At 38.8% G+C, this 19,860-nt stretch overlaps 1 protein-coding gene across 4 annotated transcripts in view; it reads left to right on the top strand.

The window, feature by feature from the left end:
• Positions 1-19,860, top strand: part of FBN2 (fibrillin 2) — a 166,125-nt gene that overhangs the window by 58,566 nt on the left and 87,699 nt on the right. For all 4 annotated transcript variants that reach the window (XM_065745582.1, XM_065745581.1, XM_065745584.1 and 1 more), the window contains exons 9-15: positions 3,616-3,768; positions 4,539-4,775; positions 5,548-5,685; positions 11,470-11,589; positions 11,794-11,919; positions 12,553-12,675; positions 15,847-15,969. In XM_065745582.1, the coding sequence (XP_065601654.1) occupies positions 3,616-3,768; positions 4,539-4,775; positions 5,548-5,685; positions 11,470-11,589; positions 11,794-11,919; positions 12,553-12,675; positions 15,847-15,969 (1,020 nt within the window). The remainder of the gene's footprint in view (positions 1-3,615; positions 3,769-4,538; positions 4,776-5,547; positions 5,686-11,469; positions 11,590-11,793; positions 11,920-12,552; positions 12,676-15,846; positions 15,970-19,860) is intronic.

Below are 19,860 nucleotides of genomic sequence, written 5' to 3'. Positions count from 1 at the left end.
ATTAGGTTCCTTTTATACAGCTGCACATGTGCTGAATATATAGTCCAAGCTATACTAATGAATTAATGAAAAATACATCTATAATAATATTTTCTAGCTATCATGTGGGAATTCTTATTTTGGATATCTCAGAGCAGTTTGTTCTCATGTTTGGAAAAGGATGGTAATTCCGAAGGGAGTTCTGAATTACAGATACATGGTTTAAGCAAGCAACAGCACAGGACCTGCAAAGGATTTCACATGAATAATTTTCTGCACAGTGTAGTCAGTAATTATTACCAAGGCCCGTCTGAGGAGTGCCAGGCTTTAAATATGGTATGCTTGGTGTCTTGAGTACTAAGAACCTATGATTTCCAAGGTGATCAACATTTTGATGGATTTGGGCATGTTTTTACTGTTCAGTTTTTAAAGCCAAAGCTGGATGTATGCAGAGTGTGTGTCCTAACCTGATAAGGCAAGCTCTTGTGTCAGTCTCCTTCCCTTAAATGACCATTTGTCTAGAAGTTCTTGTACTGTCAGAGTTTCCACTGCTGGATAAAATGGTGCTTTAGAGAAAAGGGAGGAATGTAATCATTAACACAAATTATTTTTACTACATTAAAATAAATACTTCCTTTTAACAAAAATGTCAGAATGTACTTAGTTATTGTAATTTATACCACATCCTTCCAAGTTAATTCAGCTTTTATCCTATTTAGCACTCGGAAGTATGACAATAAAAGAGAGGATTTGTCCTTGAAAGAAGTAAGATGTAAAAGCACTGACATGTGTTTATGTATTTTTCACATGACAGTACTGAAAATACAGTTGTACATTCAGTCTACCTTTAACATATACACAGTTTCAGTTGAAACTAAACATGTTTGAAAATGATCAAAAGGAAATGAAAGTGCTCAAAGTTATTTCTGGCTTACTATAATTGTAACTTTAATTTATGCAAACAGGAGCATCTGTCATAACAAATCCTTACCTTAGTTACCACGTATACTTAATAATTGTTTTACACTCTCTATTTGAATAGTAGTTGAATAGGGGAAGGCAGCTGGAGTGGAGGCATCTTGCTGGTAATGTGGGAGGTGGGATGGCTGCTGCTTTGAGGAAGCCTAGTGGTGCTCCTAGGTGCAGGGCCAGCTCTTCCCAGCTCTGCAGTCATGTTGAGTGCTGCAGCATCTTTGTCAGCTTTTGAGAATAGAGAAGTGTAATGCTTTATATTTAAAATGTGTGAGTGAACAGTTCTTCAGCATGCGGAAAGAAGAAATCTTTGATGTCCCTCCTCACTCAAGCCTTCTACCATAAGTATTTTGTAATGCCAGGCTCTTTGCTTTATAGTCTAGAGTGCATTTCTCTGAAATATTTTGTCCTTTCTTTTTTAAAAAATGGATGAAATCTCCTGATGTTCAACTAAATGTTCAAAAGGATTTTTAAATACAGCTTTAGGAGTTTTGACCTGTCATTTCAAAAATGTTTCTCATTAAGATAAATGTTTTTGACCTTGGTAACTGTTATGTCTGTATTTTATATAGATGTAGATTGTATTTTAGGGTTACCTTAGAATTGCAGAACAGCTTAAGCTGGTATGGACTTTAAAGCCCATGCAGTCCCAACCTCTTGCCTGCCCAGGGCCCCATTCAACCTGGCCTTGTGCATCTCCAGAATTGGGGCACCACAGCTTCTCTGGGCAGCTGTGCCATGGCCTCACTGCTGTCTCATGAAGAATTTCCTTGTAAAATCTAGCCTAAATCTCTCTTCTTTTAGTTTAAAGCTGTTCCTCCCTGTCTCTTCACTATCAAATTGTGTAAAAAGTCAGTTCCATTCTGATATAAATTCACCACAAATACAGGAGCCTTCTCTTCTCCAGGTCAAAGGAAAGCTCAGTTCCATTAGCCTCTCTTCATAGGGGAGGACCAGAGCCCTTTGGTCATCTTTATAGCTCTGGGCCTACTTCAACAGCTGCTCATCATTCCAGTGCTGTGGGTCCTGAGTCTGCAATTACTGCAGATGGGACCTTACAGGGACAGAGTAGAGGGAGACAATTACCTTCTGTCTCATGCATAGCGTTCTGTTTCACTGCATGTGTTAATTGATGGAGAATACTTGAATGAAAATGAATAGATGACTTTTGTTATTCTTGCATGTTTTTTGTCTTCAAAAACTGTCAATGAAATGATTCCAGAGAAAATGTCATATTATGTTCTTACAGAGCATGATGACATTTGCACAAGGCTACACTTGGTAGGAGTTTTGCAAAAATGAATTTCCTGGTTTTATTTAAATGGTTGTTTATAGTTATTTGTATATATCTGGTTTTTATACTTACTGATTATCATAGCAGTTCAAAGTTAGAAGCTTTTTTAAATTAATATATTTACATAGAGTGGGTTTATTTTTTCCAGTGACTATATCTGGAAACGTGCTTTAGCTATTCTTTGTCATATTGAAACTATATTACGGGTAAAGATAACAAATTGATCACCTAGGTGTTGTTCCTTAAAGTAAATCAGCAGAAGATCAGCAACTAACATGAGTTTCTTCAAGTCTCTTGTTTAGCAAAGGCATATAAATGTACTAAGGGTTTTACAGTGACTACATTGAAATATACACTTTTCTCCCATTTTTGATTGTTCAATAGTAGAGCAAGCTGTGATAGAAAACATTTAATTGCTGATCATCTATTTTTTCAGATTTGATTATTGACTTAGCCTTGTTATTTTACAAGCTTTATAACGGTGATGCTCTTAGTAAGTAATATCAGTAGTGAATAAGGATAGATGTGATTGAGACTACAGTAACAATCATGGAATGGTCAAAATTGTCAGTACCTCTGACAATTTTGTCATTGGATTGGATGATGATCAAAAATGAGTCCATCCAGTCCAACCCCAGCTCTGACAGAGACACGCAGATCAGGGTGTCAAGGACCATGGCCAGGTGACCTTTAAAGATCGGTGGGGAGGAGACCCCACAGGCATTGGGCAGCCTTTCCCAGGGCTCAGTCCCCCACGCAGTAAAACATGTTCTCTGATGTTCAGGAGGACACTCATGTGTTAAAGTTTGTGCCTGTTGTTGCTTGCCCTGTTGAAACCAAGAAAAGGAGAAAAGCAGGTAAAAGAGAATGGGTAATCAAGATCCTTATGTTCTGTATGCAGGAGATTCCTTGGCTGGGATCTGAATCTGAAGAAGATGCTATTTACCTTAATCTAAAAACTTACCCAACAATATCTGAAATAATTGTATGTAACATCCATAGGATATTTATTCTTTCCAGTACATCTGTACTGAGTGTTGACCAAGCCAATATAAAAAGTGCACCTAGTCCTCTCCACAAAGTAGTCTGTGAAGGAAACTGAGAACTTGTCATGACTGGGAGGAAAGACGAGTTTGACAGCTAGATGTTAGGTTAGTGCAAGACTGGTATCACTCAGAATAAATGACCAGGAAGCAAATTAGTCATAGAATAAATTGGTGCTGATCACTTGAGATAGTTGTTGAATATTTCACTTTGTTTTTTAAATACAACACTTCAAACATTTTACCACTTACATGAATTGAATCAGGGAAAGTAACTGTGAGAGTTCATATTACTATTCTTTGTTTTCTTTCTAAATTGACTTACAGATCAAAGGGCAAGTACATGCTTCTCCAACTTACTGAACGGCCGCTGTGCCCAGGAACTTCCTGGTAGGTTCACCAAAAGACAGTGCTGCTGTGAGTCTGGCCGGTGCTGGGCCATCGGATCTGTTCCTGAGATGTGTCCTGTTAGAGGATCTGGTGAGTGGTCTGGTGGTTTTTTTTGCTGTTGTTGTTTTGTTTTGTTTTCTCCTTGCTGTCCTTTCTACTTGAGCTGGAGACCATTTTAAACTACTTTAAAATGTAGGCTAAAAGGAAAAGGATTTAAATTATTTCTTATTCTTATGTTTTTAATAATGATATTTCCATCTGTGAGCCATTTTTTTCTGGACCGTTATTGTTTGGGACTAGTTTCTTTAACATCCTTTTGTTGACATTGGAAATAGTTCTCGGGAAATGGGGAAGATTTTGTGGTCAAGCTCTAAGAGGAAATGACTCTGAGGGTCCATAGTTCATTTCAATTTAAAGGAACAGCTGCTCTCTCTTTCCATAAAATTTCATGTTACTTTGAACTAGGAATGCATCAGTATTTCATTTATTCTTTCAACTCTATACTTGCAGAACAATATTCCACATCCCTCATGAAATGTGTTTTCAGTTTATCTATATCAGAATCTCTTGAGGTATCAGGGAGTTAGTGCTGTTGGAAACATCAACAAAATGGTTTCAACATACAGTTGTAAATCAAGATTTTTCCTTTGTGTATTCTTCGTGTCCTTCCTTAAATAACACCTGTCACAACTGTGGAATTCTGTTGAGGTTAGAAATGCGAAAGGGAACACATAAGATTAAAGACAATGAGGAGCCAGTGGTTCTGGTTGCTGCAGCACACAAAGATCTGTATCTTCCTGGTAAGCTGATTTTGAAGAGTTGATTTACTGTATGCCTCATTCTGTGCTCCTGTTCAATAGATGAACACCACAGGCTTTGTGTGGATGGTGTGCCTGCTGGAGGTGGTTCCAGAGGTGGTGGTGGAACAGGAGGAAATGGATTCCTTCCCGGTGGCAATGGCAATGGCTACAGCCCAGGAGGAGCAGGATTCATTCCCATCCCTGGAAGTAATGGTTTCTCCCCCGGTGTAGGTGGAGCAGGGGTAGGAACAGGTAGTCAGACCCCTGCTGGAAATGGCCCAATAATTACAGGGCTAAGTAAGTATTTGTGTTCTTATTACTTATTAATCTCTTTTTTTATTCCTTCATTATTTTTTTTCCTGTTCTTCTGCTTTGTTTTTATTCTGAAAGACACTGTGTTCTTTACACATGTTCTTAGCATGCAACCACATACAGGAGACCTTAAATGATATATTGGAGTATAGGATATATTGATATATTGATATATCCAATATAAATGATATATTGGAGTATACTACTTTTCCAGTAGGAGTTCAGATGAGTGGATATTTTTCCTTCACTTCAGTTGCAGAGTCCTTGAGCACGTAGCCACCTTTTGGGTTTGTGTTTACAAGCTGTTTTCACTTAACACATGACTTAGCATGACTAAGTTTTCTGTGTATCAGTCTCCTGACTGTTCTCCTGACTGACTCTGCCAGTTTATTTTCTGATTGTATACAGTTCACATGTTGGCTTCCCACTTTACCATGAACATTTGAATTTTCCAGTTGTGCTGGTGCCTGCTGATCTGTCTTGGTCAAAACTAATAACACTCAAAATTCCAGAGTACTTCCAAAATACTTAGCAATACTTAGCACCAGAGTACTTCCAAGATACTCCATAAAGTAAAGGATTCTCTTTTGTTGTTTTCCCAAATGTAAAACTTACTCATTCTTCAGAAGTACTTCCTTGACTGAAGGTCCAAAATGAAGTCTCATGTATGTAAGTTTTACTTGTACTTGAAAATACAAATGTTTGTCTTGTGTTCTGTTTTTTTGTTTTTTGTTTGTTTGTTTGTTTTTTAAATTAGCAATACTCAATCAGACAATAGACATCTGTAAGCATCATCCCAACCTTTGTTTAAATGGACGTTGTATACCAACCATTTCTAGTTACCGTTGTGAGTGCAACATGGGGTATAAGCAGGATTCAAATGGTGATTGTATTGGTAAGTAAAATTTTCTTAAATATGTGTTATTCAATTTTTAAAGCACTAGCATTTTTCAACTTTTTTTTTCTTTCCCTCCAAGAACAATGTATGCTGTCTTTCTCCTACAAATGTTGTTATGTGACTATTATTGCTTATGTGAAAGAGAGTGCAAGGACTCTGATATTACTCAGAATAATTTATAATCTTCATGAGAGTTGTCTGCTTCCTAAAAGAAAATCTTGACTCAAAAATATGGTTATTGAGTATCAGTCTACTTGATGGTTATAGTATATTCTTCTCCTTACATTCAGCAAATTAACTTCTTTTCTCATTTACTCTTTCATAATGCTTCTTCATTTTATTTGTAGAAGAATTAATGTTGAATGACATTCAAGGTATTAAGGTCAGAATTCAAGTTTTTAAAGACACTAAATCAGTAATGGAATACATTAGTTACCTTTTTAAGAGTTTATATATATGCTATAGAATTCTGTTACTGAAAATGTGCTTTTGGAATTACTTTTCATTGTGTCTTGGATTAGGTGAAAATGCAGAATCAAAGAATCACAGAAAAATGTAATTAGTACTAGAGTCATTAAAATGATGTTATAATCCAAGACCTTCAACTAAAAGCTGGGAACTACTGCAGCTTTGAATTGCATGTTCTTCCATTCCCCCTGAACTGTAAACTGAGTACCAGGACCTGTCTGGCTTGGCACACTGCCTTCTGGAGAAGTAAAATAGGGCAACAATTGAATAGTAGTTTACGTGGGATTCCCCTTTTTGTTACTGATGTTGCTGCTTTCCTTTCTCACACAAATTTAATATGTCCCTTGGGAAGATGCTGAAGGGATCAGGAACACAGGTAGTGTTCTCCTCGATCATCCCTGTTGGAAACTAGGTCCTGGGAACACTAAAGGTTTTGGGTACTATGATTTTGGATGCATCATTGATAGGTCGATATCAGTCGGGACACAACTGAACAGGAGAGGCAACAATAAACTGGGCAGCAAGCTGGCTGGTCTAAGCAGCAAGGCTTTAAACTAGATTTGACTGAGAAAAGGGTTTTGCTGCTGAATGTCAAAGGAAGAGCCATGGAACACTTCACTACAGGAAACAGACAGGGAAAATTTCAGATTTGTCCTACAGGATTTTGGGAAGTTTTCTTCAAGAAGATAATGCTGCTGGTACCCCAGCTAAAGTGGTTGTACACCAATGCATGCAGAATGGGAAGTATCCAGGAGGACATAGAAACTGTAGTGCAGTTAGAAAACTGTGACATAATTGCTGTCACAGAAACATGAAGGGACAAATTTCAGAAGTGGAATACTACAGTTGAGGGCTACAAGCTTTTGAAAATGGGATAGGCTTGGTGAGAGGGGTGGAAGAGTTGTCCTCTGTGTTAAGAAGTGGATAGAATACAGAGAGCTGCCTCTCAGAAACAGACACAAACAGGTTGAGAGCTTGTGTGTTAAAATTAGGGACCAAAAAAGATGTCTGGTGCTGGGGCTCTTCAACAGGCAGAGACAAAATTGAACTTGGCAAGGGGTGTAAGAAAGGATTCTGTTGGTACATTTGTCAGAAGAGACATGCCAAGGAGTATTCCCCCCTGGCAGATGATCAGTCAGAGCTGGAAACAACAGACATGGGGAAGCTGAGGTACTCAGTGGGTTCTTTGCTTCAGTTTTTGCTGGCAGTCAGGCTTCCCACACCTCTCATGTCCCTGAACCCCTGGGTAGGAGTAGGGGAACCAAAATCCCCTCCGCTGTTAGAGCAAAATGAGTCTGAGACCACCTCACAAAAGTGATTGTATACAAGTCTATGAGGCTAAATCACATGAATTTCAGGATCTGGCTGATGTGGTTGCCAAGCCTCTGTCTATTATATTTGAAAAGTCATGGATCTCAGGAAGTCTTTGGTTACTGGAAAAATGGAAACATCATTCCTATTTTTAAGAAAGGGAGAAAGGAGAACCTAGGAAACTATAGGCTGGTGAGCCTCACCTCTGTGCCTGGGAATATCCTCTTAAAACACTTGTCAGTGCACATGGGGGATGAGCAGGTGGTCTGAGACAGCCAGCATGGCTTCACCAAGGACAGATCGTACCTGGTCAGTCTGGGAGCTATCTGAGATGGAGTGATGGCACTGATGGACAAAGAAAGGGCAACTGATGCCTTCTGCTTGGACTTGGACAAGTTCTTCGACATGGTCCCACGCCACATCCTTATCTTTAAAATGGAGAAATATGTATCTGAAGGCCCCCAGCACAAGAAGACAAGGAGCTACTGGAGTGTGTCCAGAGGAGTGCCACAAAGATCATCAGAGGGCTGGAACCTCTCTTATGAGGCACTTCTCTTATGAAAAGAGGTTGAGGAAATCAGGTTTGATTAGGTTGGAAAAGAGAAGGCTTCAGGGAAACCTCATTGTGTCTATCCAGTACTTGAGGGTAGCTTATAACGTAGAAGGAGATGGATATTTTACATGGTCTCATAGTGATGGAACCCTAAAAAAGGAGAAATCTAGATTAGATGTGGAGAAATTCTTTACTCAAAGGCAGGTGATGCAATGGAATGTGTTCCCTGGCAATTTGTTAGCAGTAGTTAATTTTGTGCCACTGAGATCAATATCTCTGAACTGTGGTGAACTTTGAATCTTGGGAAGCTGCTTCGAAGGCTCTGAGCATCTCCTGAAATCTGGCACAATGAACTAATCTGAACTAATCATTACTAATTATTTTGACTCCTCAGTGGTTTTTATTTTAAGGAACAGCTTGTGTTTGGGAGACCTTTTATGAGACGGTAAACTTTATGAATATTTATGTTGATAACATAGCTTTGTTTCACTGTTACTTTTTAATTGTATTCCAGAGTAGTAGTAAGTCTTAAGTGCCACATTGAAGTGCTGATTTGTGAATGTTAGTTGCTGTGAATCACACAAAGTTGTCTTGAAATTTCAAACCCTGCGCCGTGGACAGGGTGCTCCCCACCAGCTGAAGCTGCCGAGGGCCTCATCCAACCTGGTCTTGGGTGCCTGCAGGATGGGGCACCCACAGCTTCTCTGGGCAGCTGTGCCAGTGCCTCACCACTCTCTGATTAAAGAATTTTGTTCTAATGATTAACTTAAATCAACCTTCCTTTATGTTAAAACCACTCCCAGTTCTCCTACCACTATGAGATCATATAAAAATCAACTTGCTATTTATTTATACGATCTCTTTAGGTACTGGAGTTTACGTACTGCATTCTGACCTGAACTTGCGTTATGCATCTCTCATGATGGAATGTTACCTGATGAGGTTTAAAACCCAATAGCAGTCCTAAGTGATCTCACACATAAAGTCAATAATTCTCCCAAACTGATAATGGTTGTAAATGCTACTATCTTTCTTTAATTAATTTTGTTTATAAAAACTCTGCATAAAACTGTAAATACATTGAAAGTGACAGTAACCCCATAGCTGCACTGTGCTGAAATTTGTATTACCAAACAAGTAGAATTCTGTTTTTAAAATTTTGTTATACATCTTCATACTGGTCTTAAGAAGGTTTTGGAAATTCAATTTCTTTGACAAGTGTTACAAATGAAACACTGAGACAGGGATATAAATGTGATGTAAGCGATGAAAAGAAATATTTGTCACTGAAAAGGAGCGTGCTGGGAGATAGAATGAAATGAGTTAAATATCTGTCTCATATGTTTCCTGTTTACACTGCTTGGATATGCATGTTTGCAATGCAAACTCAAAGCCAGCAATTCTTTATATTAACATATACTTGCCATTTCCCTTTTTCACCAACAGCTTATAAAAATAAGTGGAACTTAAGATGCATATTTTATAGGGAGATCATCTCATGCACAAGGCTTTGCAGGGATTTTCTAGGCTTATGGCAGCTATTTCAAAGAGGAAATTTGCATTCTTGCAGTAGAATTTATAAATTAATTTACAGCGAGGTGCTGTAAATTATAATTTGGACATTTCTTTAACAGATGAAGCTAATTGACCTATAATAATTCCATAAATGTCATTTACTGTAGGAAAACTAAACAGTATAAGGGAATACCTTATCATTTGTAAGTTTCCCCTGTCCTCTATCTTAATGCAATATAAATTTACAGTAAACTCATTTGAATTACACTATTTGGCAAAACATTAATGTGAAAATGTGATTGAGATTTTGACATGTTTTTGGTAGCTGAGAACTTTGTTCTGATGGAATCATGTCTGGGTCTCCTTTGTTCCCAAACTAGCTGAGCACTGAGGAAAAATACCTACTCAGGAGGAAGAGCATCGCAACAAACAGGCACTGTAGAGAAGCATGAGGGCAGGAAGCTGCTATAACTACTCAGACTTTCTTTTTTTTTTTTTTTTTTCTGTGTAAAAACCTGATATGCATTATTTTCTTAATTGTATTTAACAGTCTGAATTTCTCTTTTCTTTACCTTTCTTTATTCTTGTGGTTTTACTGGTGCGGTGCCAATGCAAAAAGGAATAAGCTAAATATTGTAAGAGAAGGTATTTGATACTTCCATTTGTTTTACCTTCATTTACTTAACTGCTTATCCAGATAAGCAGTTAAGATAAGATGTTCCTTATAAGCACCAGGAACATTGTCAGCCAGCTTACAAATCATAGATTTGGGTAATCCCAGATCTTACTGATGTGTATATTGATGCTATTCATTTTAACTGTGTATACACAAAATCCTGTAAAATATATGGTGTTCTTTATGATTTAATTGACACATATATAATCTAGTAATTCATGTCACAGCACTTTAAAGAAGTATGCATTTATTTAACAATAAGTGAAAATATAGAGTGGCCTGAGTTGGAAAAAAAAAACCAAAAAAAAAAACCAACAAAACTATAATTTTAATCTCTGATTCAGTGCCATTATTTTCAAGATGCAGTGAAATAAGTTACTAAGTCTTAGACCTGATAAAGGTGGGAGCTTGTGGAGGGCTTCAGAGAACATGAGGAGGAACAATCAGTGTAATTTTGGAACTAGGAATATCTTTCTCAGTCCAAAGTCACAATTAACTCATAGGAAGCCATTGGGAAATACATCTGAGAAGGGTTCTTGAAAGGCGGTAAGTTTTCAGAGCCCTGTGTCAAATGGGAGTTATCTCCAATCAGTTAGTTCAAATCTATACTGATTGAAGTGCATTTGGTTGATCCAAAAAAAAAAAAAAAAACTTTTGAAAAAATAAGATTCATTGCAGAGAAGAAATAGATAAAATGCAGCACTACTGAAATGTAAAAACAGGCTGGGGCTGAGGTTGCAGTGGAACTTAAGTAATTGACATGTAATGTACAGACTGCAGTCTCATTAAGAATCCCTCTTGCTGCTGCGTGGCCCTTCCTCACACTTCTACAACAAACCTGTAAAATAATCACAGTTTTTAGATGCCAAAATCTGTTCTGGTTTTAAAATGCAGATTTTGATTAGTACTGGTTTTACTCTAAAGAAGAACAAGTGGTCGTTCAGCTAAGTGAGACTTTTTTAAGTGAGTTTTACCAAGCTACCTCAGATACCATGTCCCCAAATCCTCATACTTAATCATTCTTTTTTTTTCCTTCAAGAGGCATACAAATCATGCAGTGATACTTTGTTTCTTGAAAATATCAAGCTAGTTGCACTGAGAATTCTTTGTTCCTAGGAAAGTAATCATTTTGAATCATGAACAAGTTTTAATTTTCTGGATTTGACAGTTACTGTCTTTTTCACTTAGAAGCTTATAGACTTGAAAAGTAAGATGTATGCATGGTGTATTGACTAATGTTCCGCTGTGCTGCCAACAGATGTTGATGAATGCACATCAAACCCATGCTCTAATGGAGACTGTGTCAACACACCTGGTTCCTATTACTGCAAGTGCCATGCAGGTTTCCAGAGAACTCCTACCAAGCAAGCTTGCATTGGTAAGAAAATTGGCTTCATGTCTACAAATATTGCAGATGTTCTGACTCCTATCACATCATGTTCAAAGTAGTTATAAGTGCTATTTCAGTAAATTCAGTAAAAGTAATATTCAATCAACATCACTGTATTTTTCAAAGCAATTTCTGTTCCTATATGCACTTGTATTTTCTAAAAACTTTTTATCTGATTTTTTTTTGCCTTAGATATAGATGAGTGCATCCAGAATGGTGTCCTTTGTAAAAACGGACGATGTGTAAACACTGATGGAAGTTTTCAGTGTATTTGCAATGCTGGATTTGAACTGACTACAGATGGAAAAAACTGTGTGGGTAAGAACTCTTCTTCATATGTGGCCTGCACTGGTCTGGTTATTCTAGAAAATAAGCTTCATAGTGCTCTTTAACTTTTGTGAAATAAGGCATGACCTGAGGTGAACTTAAGCCTCTGCAGTCAAATAGGTATTAAATGAAGCAGTGTGCTTTCAAATAACAGTTGATGTGGTTTTTGTTTTTGAAGCTACATCTCAGGAGACACAGGTAGCTCAGTGCCAAGAATGGCATCTTTTCTTAAAGCTTCTTATTGTTTCCTATATCAGTATAGCTGAAGAAGTAATTGTTATTATTTTGGCTGTACTGTGTCAAAAAAATCTTCCAAGATAAAAAGCATTTTGCAACAAGCTCTTAATTAGGATGGGTGACTGAAGCTTTTTATCCTTTCACATAATAAAGGATGATGCACATGGTTATTCCGTACAGTCATCTGAAACATACAAAACAACTGATTATGGTGGTATATACATTTGCTACTTTGTCTATGGATTGAAAAATTCAGGTGCTTCATCAGTTGTGAGAATAATTCAGTCTTCAAGAGGAGTCTGTCACATCTCTCCTGAGTGGTTATTTACACTGTGTCATTTTTTGGAGGTGAAGTGGTATAAACAGTTCTCTTTGAAATGCTTTCAGATCATGATGAGTGTATGACTACGAACATGTGTTTAAATGGGATGTGCATAAACGAGGATGGGAGTTTTAAATGCATCTGCAAACCAGGATTTGTTCTGGCTCCAAATGGGCGCTACTGTACCGGTATGTACAATTGTGGAGTAACACATTAAGACAACTTGGACTGAAGCAGCTTTTCCTGTCTATTTGTTCATGCAAGAATGGCAATCTGATTAGATGAATTTGACATCATACTAGTATAATTTGCTACTGTAGATGTATTAAGCTTCCTGAAAATAGTTCTTTATATTACATTTTTAAATTTTCTTTTGAAATAACTTAATTGTTTAGTACTATTACATAACACTACAGCAGGTGGTAAATTACGTTGAAACACCTTGGAATCATTTTAAATGCAGCAAAATATGCAGACCCTTCACAAAATCATAAAATGAGTAGCAATATGGGAAGTTTAACAAAGTTATTTTTTTTTATTTTGAACATACACGAATATTCCTTCTATACCACTCTTCTAGCAATACAGAATTTAAGACACCAGAATTGTAGAATCATTGAATCGTTCAGATTGGAAAAGATCTTCAAGATCATCAAATCCAACCACAACCAAACCATACTACCCTAACTCTGACAATCCACCGCTAAATTGTGTCCCTGAGCACCACATCCAAATGGATTTTAAACACATTCAGGGATGTTGACTCAACCACCTCCCTGGGGAGATTATTCCAGTGCTTAATAACCCTATCTGTAAAGAAGTTCTTCCTTATATCCAGCCTAAACCTCCCGTGGCACAACTTGAGGCCATTTCCTCTTGCCTTGTTACCTGTCACCAGACCAACTCCACTCTTGCTGCAATCACCTTTTAGTTATTTGAAAAGGGCAATAATGTTTCCCCTCAGCTTCCTCTTCCCCAGTCTAAACAGCCCCAGTTCCTTCAGTTATTCTTCACAGGGCGTATTCTCCAAGCCATTCACGAGCCTTGTTGCCCTTCTTTGGACCTGATCCAGCACCTCAGTGTCCTTTCTGTATTAAGGTGCCTAAAACTGAACACAGTACTCGAGATGGGGCCTCACCAGTGCCAAGTACAGGGGAGGATTACTTCCCTAATGCTGTTCACCACACCATTCCTGATCCAGGCCAGGATGCCACTGGCCTTCTTGGCCACCTGGGAACACTTGTGGTTCAGCCAACTGTCCATCAGCACACCAAGGTTCTTTTCTGTCAGGCAGCTTTCCAGCAACTCCTCCCCAGGCCTGTAGGGTTGCCTGGGGTTGTTGTGACCACAATGCATGACCCAACACTTGGCCCTGTTGAAACTCATACCATTTATATAGGCCCATCAATCCAGTCTGTTCAGGTCCTCTGTAGCACCTTTCTACCCTCCAGCAGATCAACGCTCCCTCCCAACTTGGTGTTGTCTGCAAACTGACTGAGGGTGCACTCTATCCCCTCATCAATATAATTGATAGCGGTGTTGAATAGGAGTGGCCCCAGTACTGAGCCCTGGAAGACACCACTTGTGACTGGCTGCCAGCTGGATTTACCTCCACTGACCACAGCTCTCTGGGTCCAGCCATCCAGCCAGTGTTTAACCCAGTGGAGTGTCTGCCCATGCAAACCATGCAGCCAGCTTCTCCATGAGAATGCTGTGGAGGACAGTGTCAAAGGCTTTACTGAAGACCAGGTAGACCACGTCGACAGCATTACCTTCATCCACGAAGCGGGTCACCTTGTCATAAAACGAAATCAGGTTTGTCAGACAGGATCTACCATTCATAAACTGGCTGGGCCTAATCCCCTGGTTGACCTTCATTGATCCATGATGTCTCCTGAGATTAGCTGTTCTGTAACCTTCCCTGGCACTGAGATGAGACTGATAGGTCCATAGCTACCAGTGTCATCTTTATGGCTCTTTTTGAAGATGGGCATCACACTTGCCAATCTCCAGTCCACTGAGATGTCCCTACTTAGCCAGGACTGTTGAAAGATGATAGAGAGTGGCTTGGCAACCACATCTGCCAACTCCCTCAGCACTCTATGATAGGGATACTCTGTGATAGGCATTTCCTTTACAATATCAGAAGATTCATAGGTTCATAGGTTCATAAGGTTAGAAAGGACCTACAAGATCATCTAGTCCAACCATCCTCCTATCACTATCCCTACCCAACTACTACTAAATCAAATCCCTTAGCACCTCATCTAAACGCTTCTTGAACAGCACTAGGGATGGTGCCTCAACCACCTCCCTAGGCAGGACATTCCAGTGCCTGACCACTCTTTCAGAAAAAAAATTCCTCAGGTCTAATCTAAATCTTCCCCAGCGCAACTTCTGGCCATTCCCTCTCGTCCTGTCGTTATTTTCAGGGAGAAGAGGCCCACCCCCTCCTCACCACAACCCCCCTTCAGGAAGTGGTAGTGTGCAATAAGGTCTCCTCTGAGCCTCCTCTTCTCCAGACTAAACAATCCCAGCTCCCTGAGCTGCTCCTCATAAGACTTGTGCTCCAGACCCCTCACCAGTTTTGTTGCCCTTCTCTGAACACGCTCCAGGGCCTCAATGTCCTTCTTGTAGTGAGGGGCCCAAAACTGAACACAGTACTCGAGGTGCGGCTGTACCAGAGCTGAGTACAGGGGGATCACCTCCCTGCTCCTGCTGGCTACACTATTTCTAATACAGGCCAGGATGCCGTTGGCCTTCTTGGCCACCTGGGCACACTGCCGGCTCATGTTAAGCCGAGCATCAACCAACACCCCCAGGTCCTTTTCCTCTCTACATTCTTCAAGCCATTCTGCCCCAAGCCTATAGCATTGCATGGGGTTATTGTGGCCAAAGTGCAGGACCTGGCACTTGGTCTTATTGAACCTCATCCCATTGAGCTCAGCCCAGCTGTTCAGCCTATCCAAATCCCTCTGAAGGGCCTCCCTACCCTCAGGCAGTTTGACACATCCTCCCAACTTGGTGTCATCTGCAAACTTACTGAGGGTACACTCAATTCCCTCATCTAGGTCATCAATAAAGATATTAAACAAGATGAGCAAAGGGCAACATCATTTATCACTTATTTTGTTTTATTTGAAGTACCTTGCCACTCCATAAAGTTTTTCTTACTTTTTAATGCACAGCTGAAATTCTGATTACTTAGTGTGATTCTGAGGTGAGACTTTATTAGAAACAAAACAAGGATGTGTTAATGATTCATCTGCAATCATATAGTGAATAGGTGATGTTCAAATACTAACTGTAAACTAGCTGAAGCAGCAAACATATTGTTAAATTGTGTTTCTTCCTAATAGATATTGATGAATGTCAAACATCAGGAATTTGCATGAATGGTCACTGTATAAATACAGAAGGATCATTTCGATGTGAATGTCCTCCTGGCTTGGCTGTTGGAGTTGATGGTCGTGTCTGTGTAGGTGAGTGAGATTTTTTTTTAATTGAAAAGCAACGGGAATTTTGCTTTCATCCTAATCACTGATGAAGATTGGAGAGGAATGCACCGTTTTTCCAAATCTCTGAGGTGCACTTGACATGCACTAGGTGGAAAGATACTGCTGGGTTTCTTAAATCAGCTTTGGCCAAGCCAAAGGAAATAACATTTTTTTCCTTCTTCTGCTTATCAGAACATTACTTCTATTGTGTTTCCTAAACCAATTCTCTCATGAACATAGTTATCATTGGACATATTGGCAACCCAAAGGTCAGTTGGTAGTGTGTACTTTGACGTTTTAGCAGAGAAATGTGCCTGTAATGGAGCCTCCAGGAGTGAAAAGTACAACTCTTAACAGCACAGTGCAACAACAACTTTTTTTTTTTTTTTTTTGCTGCTGGCTACTAGACTGGCATTGGAGCTCGGATTTTATCAGTTTTTATGATTTATGCCACGATATATAACAGATTAATGGAGCAATGGAGGCAGAGAGCAAACCACTGGATTAGCTCTGTAATAGTTGCAAATATTAACCAGAACTATGAATACTCCTGCTCGTGGATTCATGTATGTGTCTAATCTGCATGTCTGGGTAAAATGTCTAACTTGATCACAGAATTTTAAGGTTATTTCACAACAAACATATGTGAGATACTGCATGCTCGTGTTGCTATTATCGCTCCATTTAGTCCAAGCTTAAAAATTTAAGAAGTCCAAAGTTTAAAATTCTGTATTATGCAGAATTTCATCATTCTTGATAGAAAAATCTAGTACAAGATTTCTTATCAAGTACCTGTGCAAAATAGGCAATTCAGTTTAAGAAGTGCATGTTAAAAGCTCAGAATGGCTTAAAAATAATCTTAATAAAAAGCAGTTTCTTAGACTCAGTTGGAATGCAAATATTTGTTATTTTAAACAAATGAGATTTTTTGGTAAGCAGAACTGTACTAAAAGTTGAACCAACAAAAACAATGATTGTTCTCTGGTCAGGTTATTTGTTTTCTTCTAGTTTATTAAATGCTTGGAGAAAGACAGTGAAAAGATATAAGAATGGGAAAAAGCTTGATGTACTGTTTTTAATATAGGAATTTCACTGCATAGTGACACAGCAGCACAACCAGATTTGAGTACAAGCTGTTCAGTACCTTTTTCATGGTCCAAGTTGGCCTCATCTTCACCCTTGTCAGTGATACAGCTGCAAAGAATCAGTCCACTGCTCAGTTTTCTGTGTTCCCATTTACCTAATGTTGCCACAGTTCTAGCAGTGAAATGCTTCACAAATTGGCTGTCACCTGTGAACAGTATGTTTTATTTAAAAACGTCCAGTTCCACGTGTCACATAGCTTTAAGGTTTACCAGAAAAGCTTAGGTTTTCAACAGGAAATATTCTTAATATGACAAAAAATGTAACAGAGAATCACGATTTATTTGGAAAATTCTCTTTAAAAAGATGATGTAATTATTCCAGGTATAAGGTAAAATAGGAAACTTGCAATAGTGCATAATAAAAATGTCCTTATACATGACCTTCAGAATGGAATGTCAGAGCCAATTTGCTGGTCAGTATTTTATGTGTACATATATATTTACACATGCTGTATTAGCTACAGGAGTTCTCTGTCTGGCTATTCTGTCTTTTGTTTTGCAAGACAACCTGGCTCCTAAAAAAGTATTCGTATAATTTGAAATTTAGTAAGTTACATGGAGCATTCTTCTAGCAGTGATCCTATGCTAGGCATAGGAATATGCTAGGCAATTACCAAAAACAATAATTTTAAAATAGAGAGAGACTACAGTCTAACTTTTAACTTAAGCACTATTTCCCTTTTGAATAGTAACATTGATCCTGATGGGATTATTCATAGAATATAGTGCACTTCTATTTAATGTTAATAAGTATGATAGTGTCAACCACAAAATGTTACACAAGTTTAGGAAAAAAAAAAAGTACAGCAAAGGAGAACAAATAATTGGAAAAGGAACAGTTAGATAACTACTCAGAGCCAAAGTAGTATTTGCACACATCTTGGGTTTGGCTATACTTCTAACTGCAACTTCATGCTAAGATACCTCTGCTGGCTCTATGTGTATGTGTGTCATCTCAGAACTTGCACTGACCTGTAGCTGTAGCTTTGCACAGTGTTGTTTGTTCTCTGCTGAGGTACTGTTAGTTATGATTCAGTCTGCATTTCACCTCTCTGGCCAAATACAACCATCCAGAACAAAACAGCTCAGTTTAGTTTTAGTCTGTTTGGTTATTTTGCAGTGCCTGTCATAACCATTGTGTGATTTGGCCTTCTAAGATGTCTGGAGAAGTTCAGAGGGTTTCACTAAGAATAGGTCAACCACTGGTCTCCAGGCCCTGACCACAAACACAGTGGCGATAATATTTACAGGTGCTCAAGTACTTCACTACACAATTTAAGAGTCTAGAAATGGTCTTCCAAGACCATCCTCCAGAAAACTATGGAATAAAATCCTAGAGACAATACACATGATTACAAAAGCACCAATGCTTGGATCTGGTTCAGGGCATAAAATGTAGTCCAGGGCTCATTGAATTACTTAGGAAACTGAGCAGGCTCATGAGTGAAGCGTGTGGTCAGAGCTATTGTGACATGGCAAACTTCAGCTTGGCAGGGTGCCTCAAGCAGGTGATGTACAATCAGAGCATGAGAAGCACAGCCCTGGGAGAACATTTTTCCTGTCATAGTATTGCTTTTTAGCTTCTCCAGGCATCAGATTAGTTACTCCTCCTTTGTGGTCTTTGTGAATCGCTGTCAGTGTAAATTAGACTATTCCTATAATTAGTGAGGAAATTCTCCACCATGTTGCCTGTTCTTATTTTATAAAAACTTCGTTTTGTGTGAAAAAGCACTTGAGCCCTTCTAGTATGTGGTATCTGTAGCTTCCTCCAGCTGCTTTCCACCTTCACATCTTTGAAGATATTCCTATAGAGTACTTCCTCCATGGTTTCCAATCTTTTCTCCCCCTGCAAATTTCCCTTTAAGACATTTCCGTCTCTTGAATTGTCTCATTCTCTCCCAGACCTTCTCTTCTTTGAGAGGACAGTGATCAAAGCCCTTTTATTCATAACAGAGTGTGACAGATTGACATCTGGACTTTCTAGACACGGAGGAAAAGGACGTGGTGCAACTATTTTGCAGGGTACATAAGCAGACTTTCCTTGTGCAGTAATACTTCATTGTTGTCAAGCATAAAAATCTTTTCCTGCTGTCAAGTGCAAGTGATTTGTACTGGCTTCACCTAGGCTCTTGGCAAATAACAAGTGCTGAAATCTGGGCTGCATTTAGTTGTGCTCCAGAACTGCTTGTTCCATGGGAGACCATGGACAACATTTTATGTACAGGCTATGCCATTTTGCAGGAGCCAGTTTACAGCAAAGAGCAGGCAGGACACATGAAGAATTGCCAGTTCTCATTGGAATTGGCTCTGTAATATTTTTCGTGCAGATTTCTTATGTTGTTTTTGGGACATGTTTAAGCAGGCATCTATCTGGATTCCCTCAGATTCTCTTTCGTTTAAGTGCATATTAGACCACAGTGTATCATATTTTTACTGGGAGTTCAACAAGTAATATAGTTAAGGCCATGTTCTGGCCTAGTCTGTAAATACCTTGAAGTACTAGCAAGGGTCTATAGAAGTGTAGAAGTGGAAACTGAAGAGTACGTACTCTATATCCTGCTGTTCTCAGTTGCACATTTGGGTTGACTGTCCACTCACGTTCTTGCTGGAAGATAGCCAATATTATCCTATAAACAATTATACAAAAGGCATCTGACACTGAAATGGCGGATAAAAAAAAAAGAATAACTTGAACAACAACAATAGCAAAACATGTTGAAAGCTGTCTAAG

Source organism: Cyrtonyx montezumae, unplaced genomic scaffold (genome assembly GCF_038088225.1).
Source record: "Cyrtonyx montezumae isolate F1298 unplaced genomic scaffold, pur_monq_1.0 scaffold_36, whole genome shotgun sequence".
NCBI lineage: Eukaryota > Metazoa > Chordata > Aves > Galliformes > Odontophoridae > Cyrtonyx > Cyrtonyx montezumae.
Note: the sequence above shows the minus strand (reverse complement) of the source record. Positions and strands in the feature narration are given on the sequence as shown.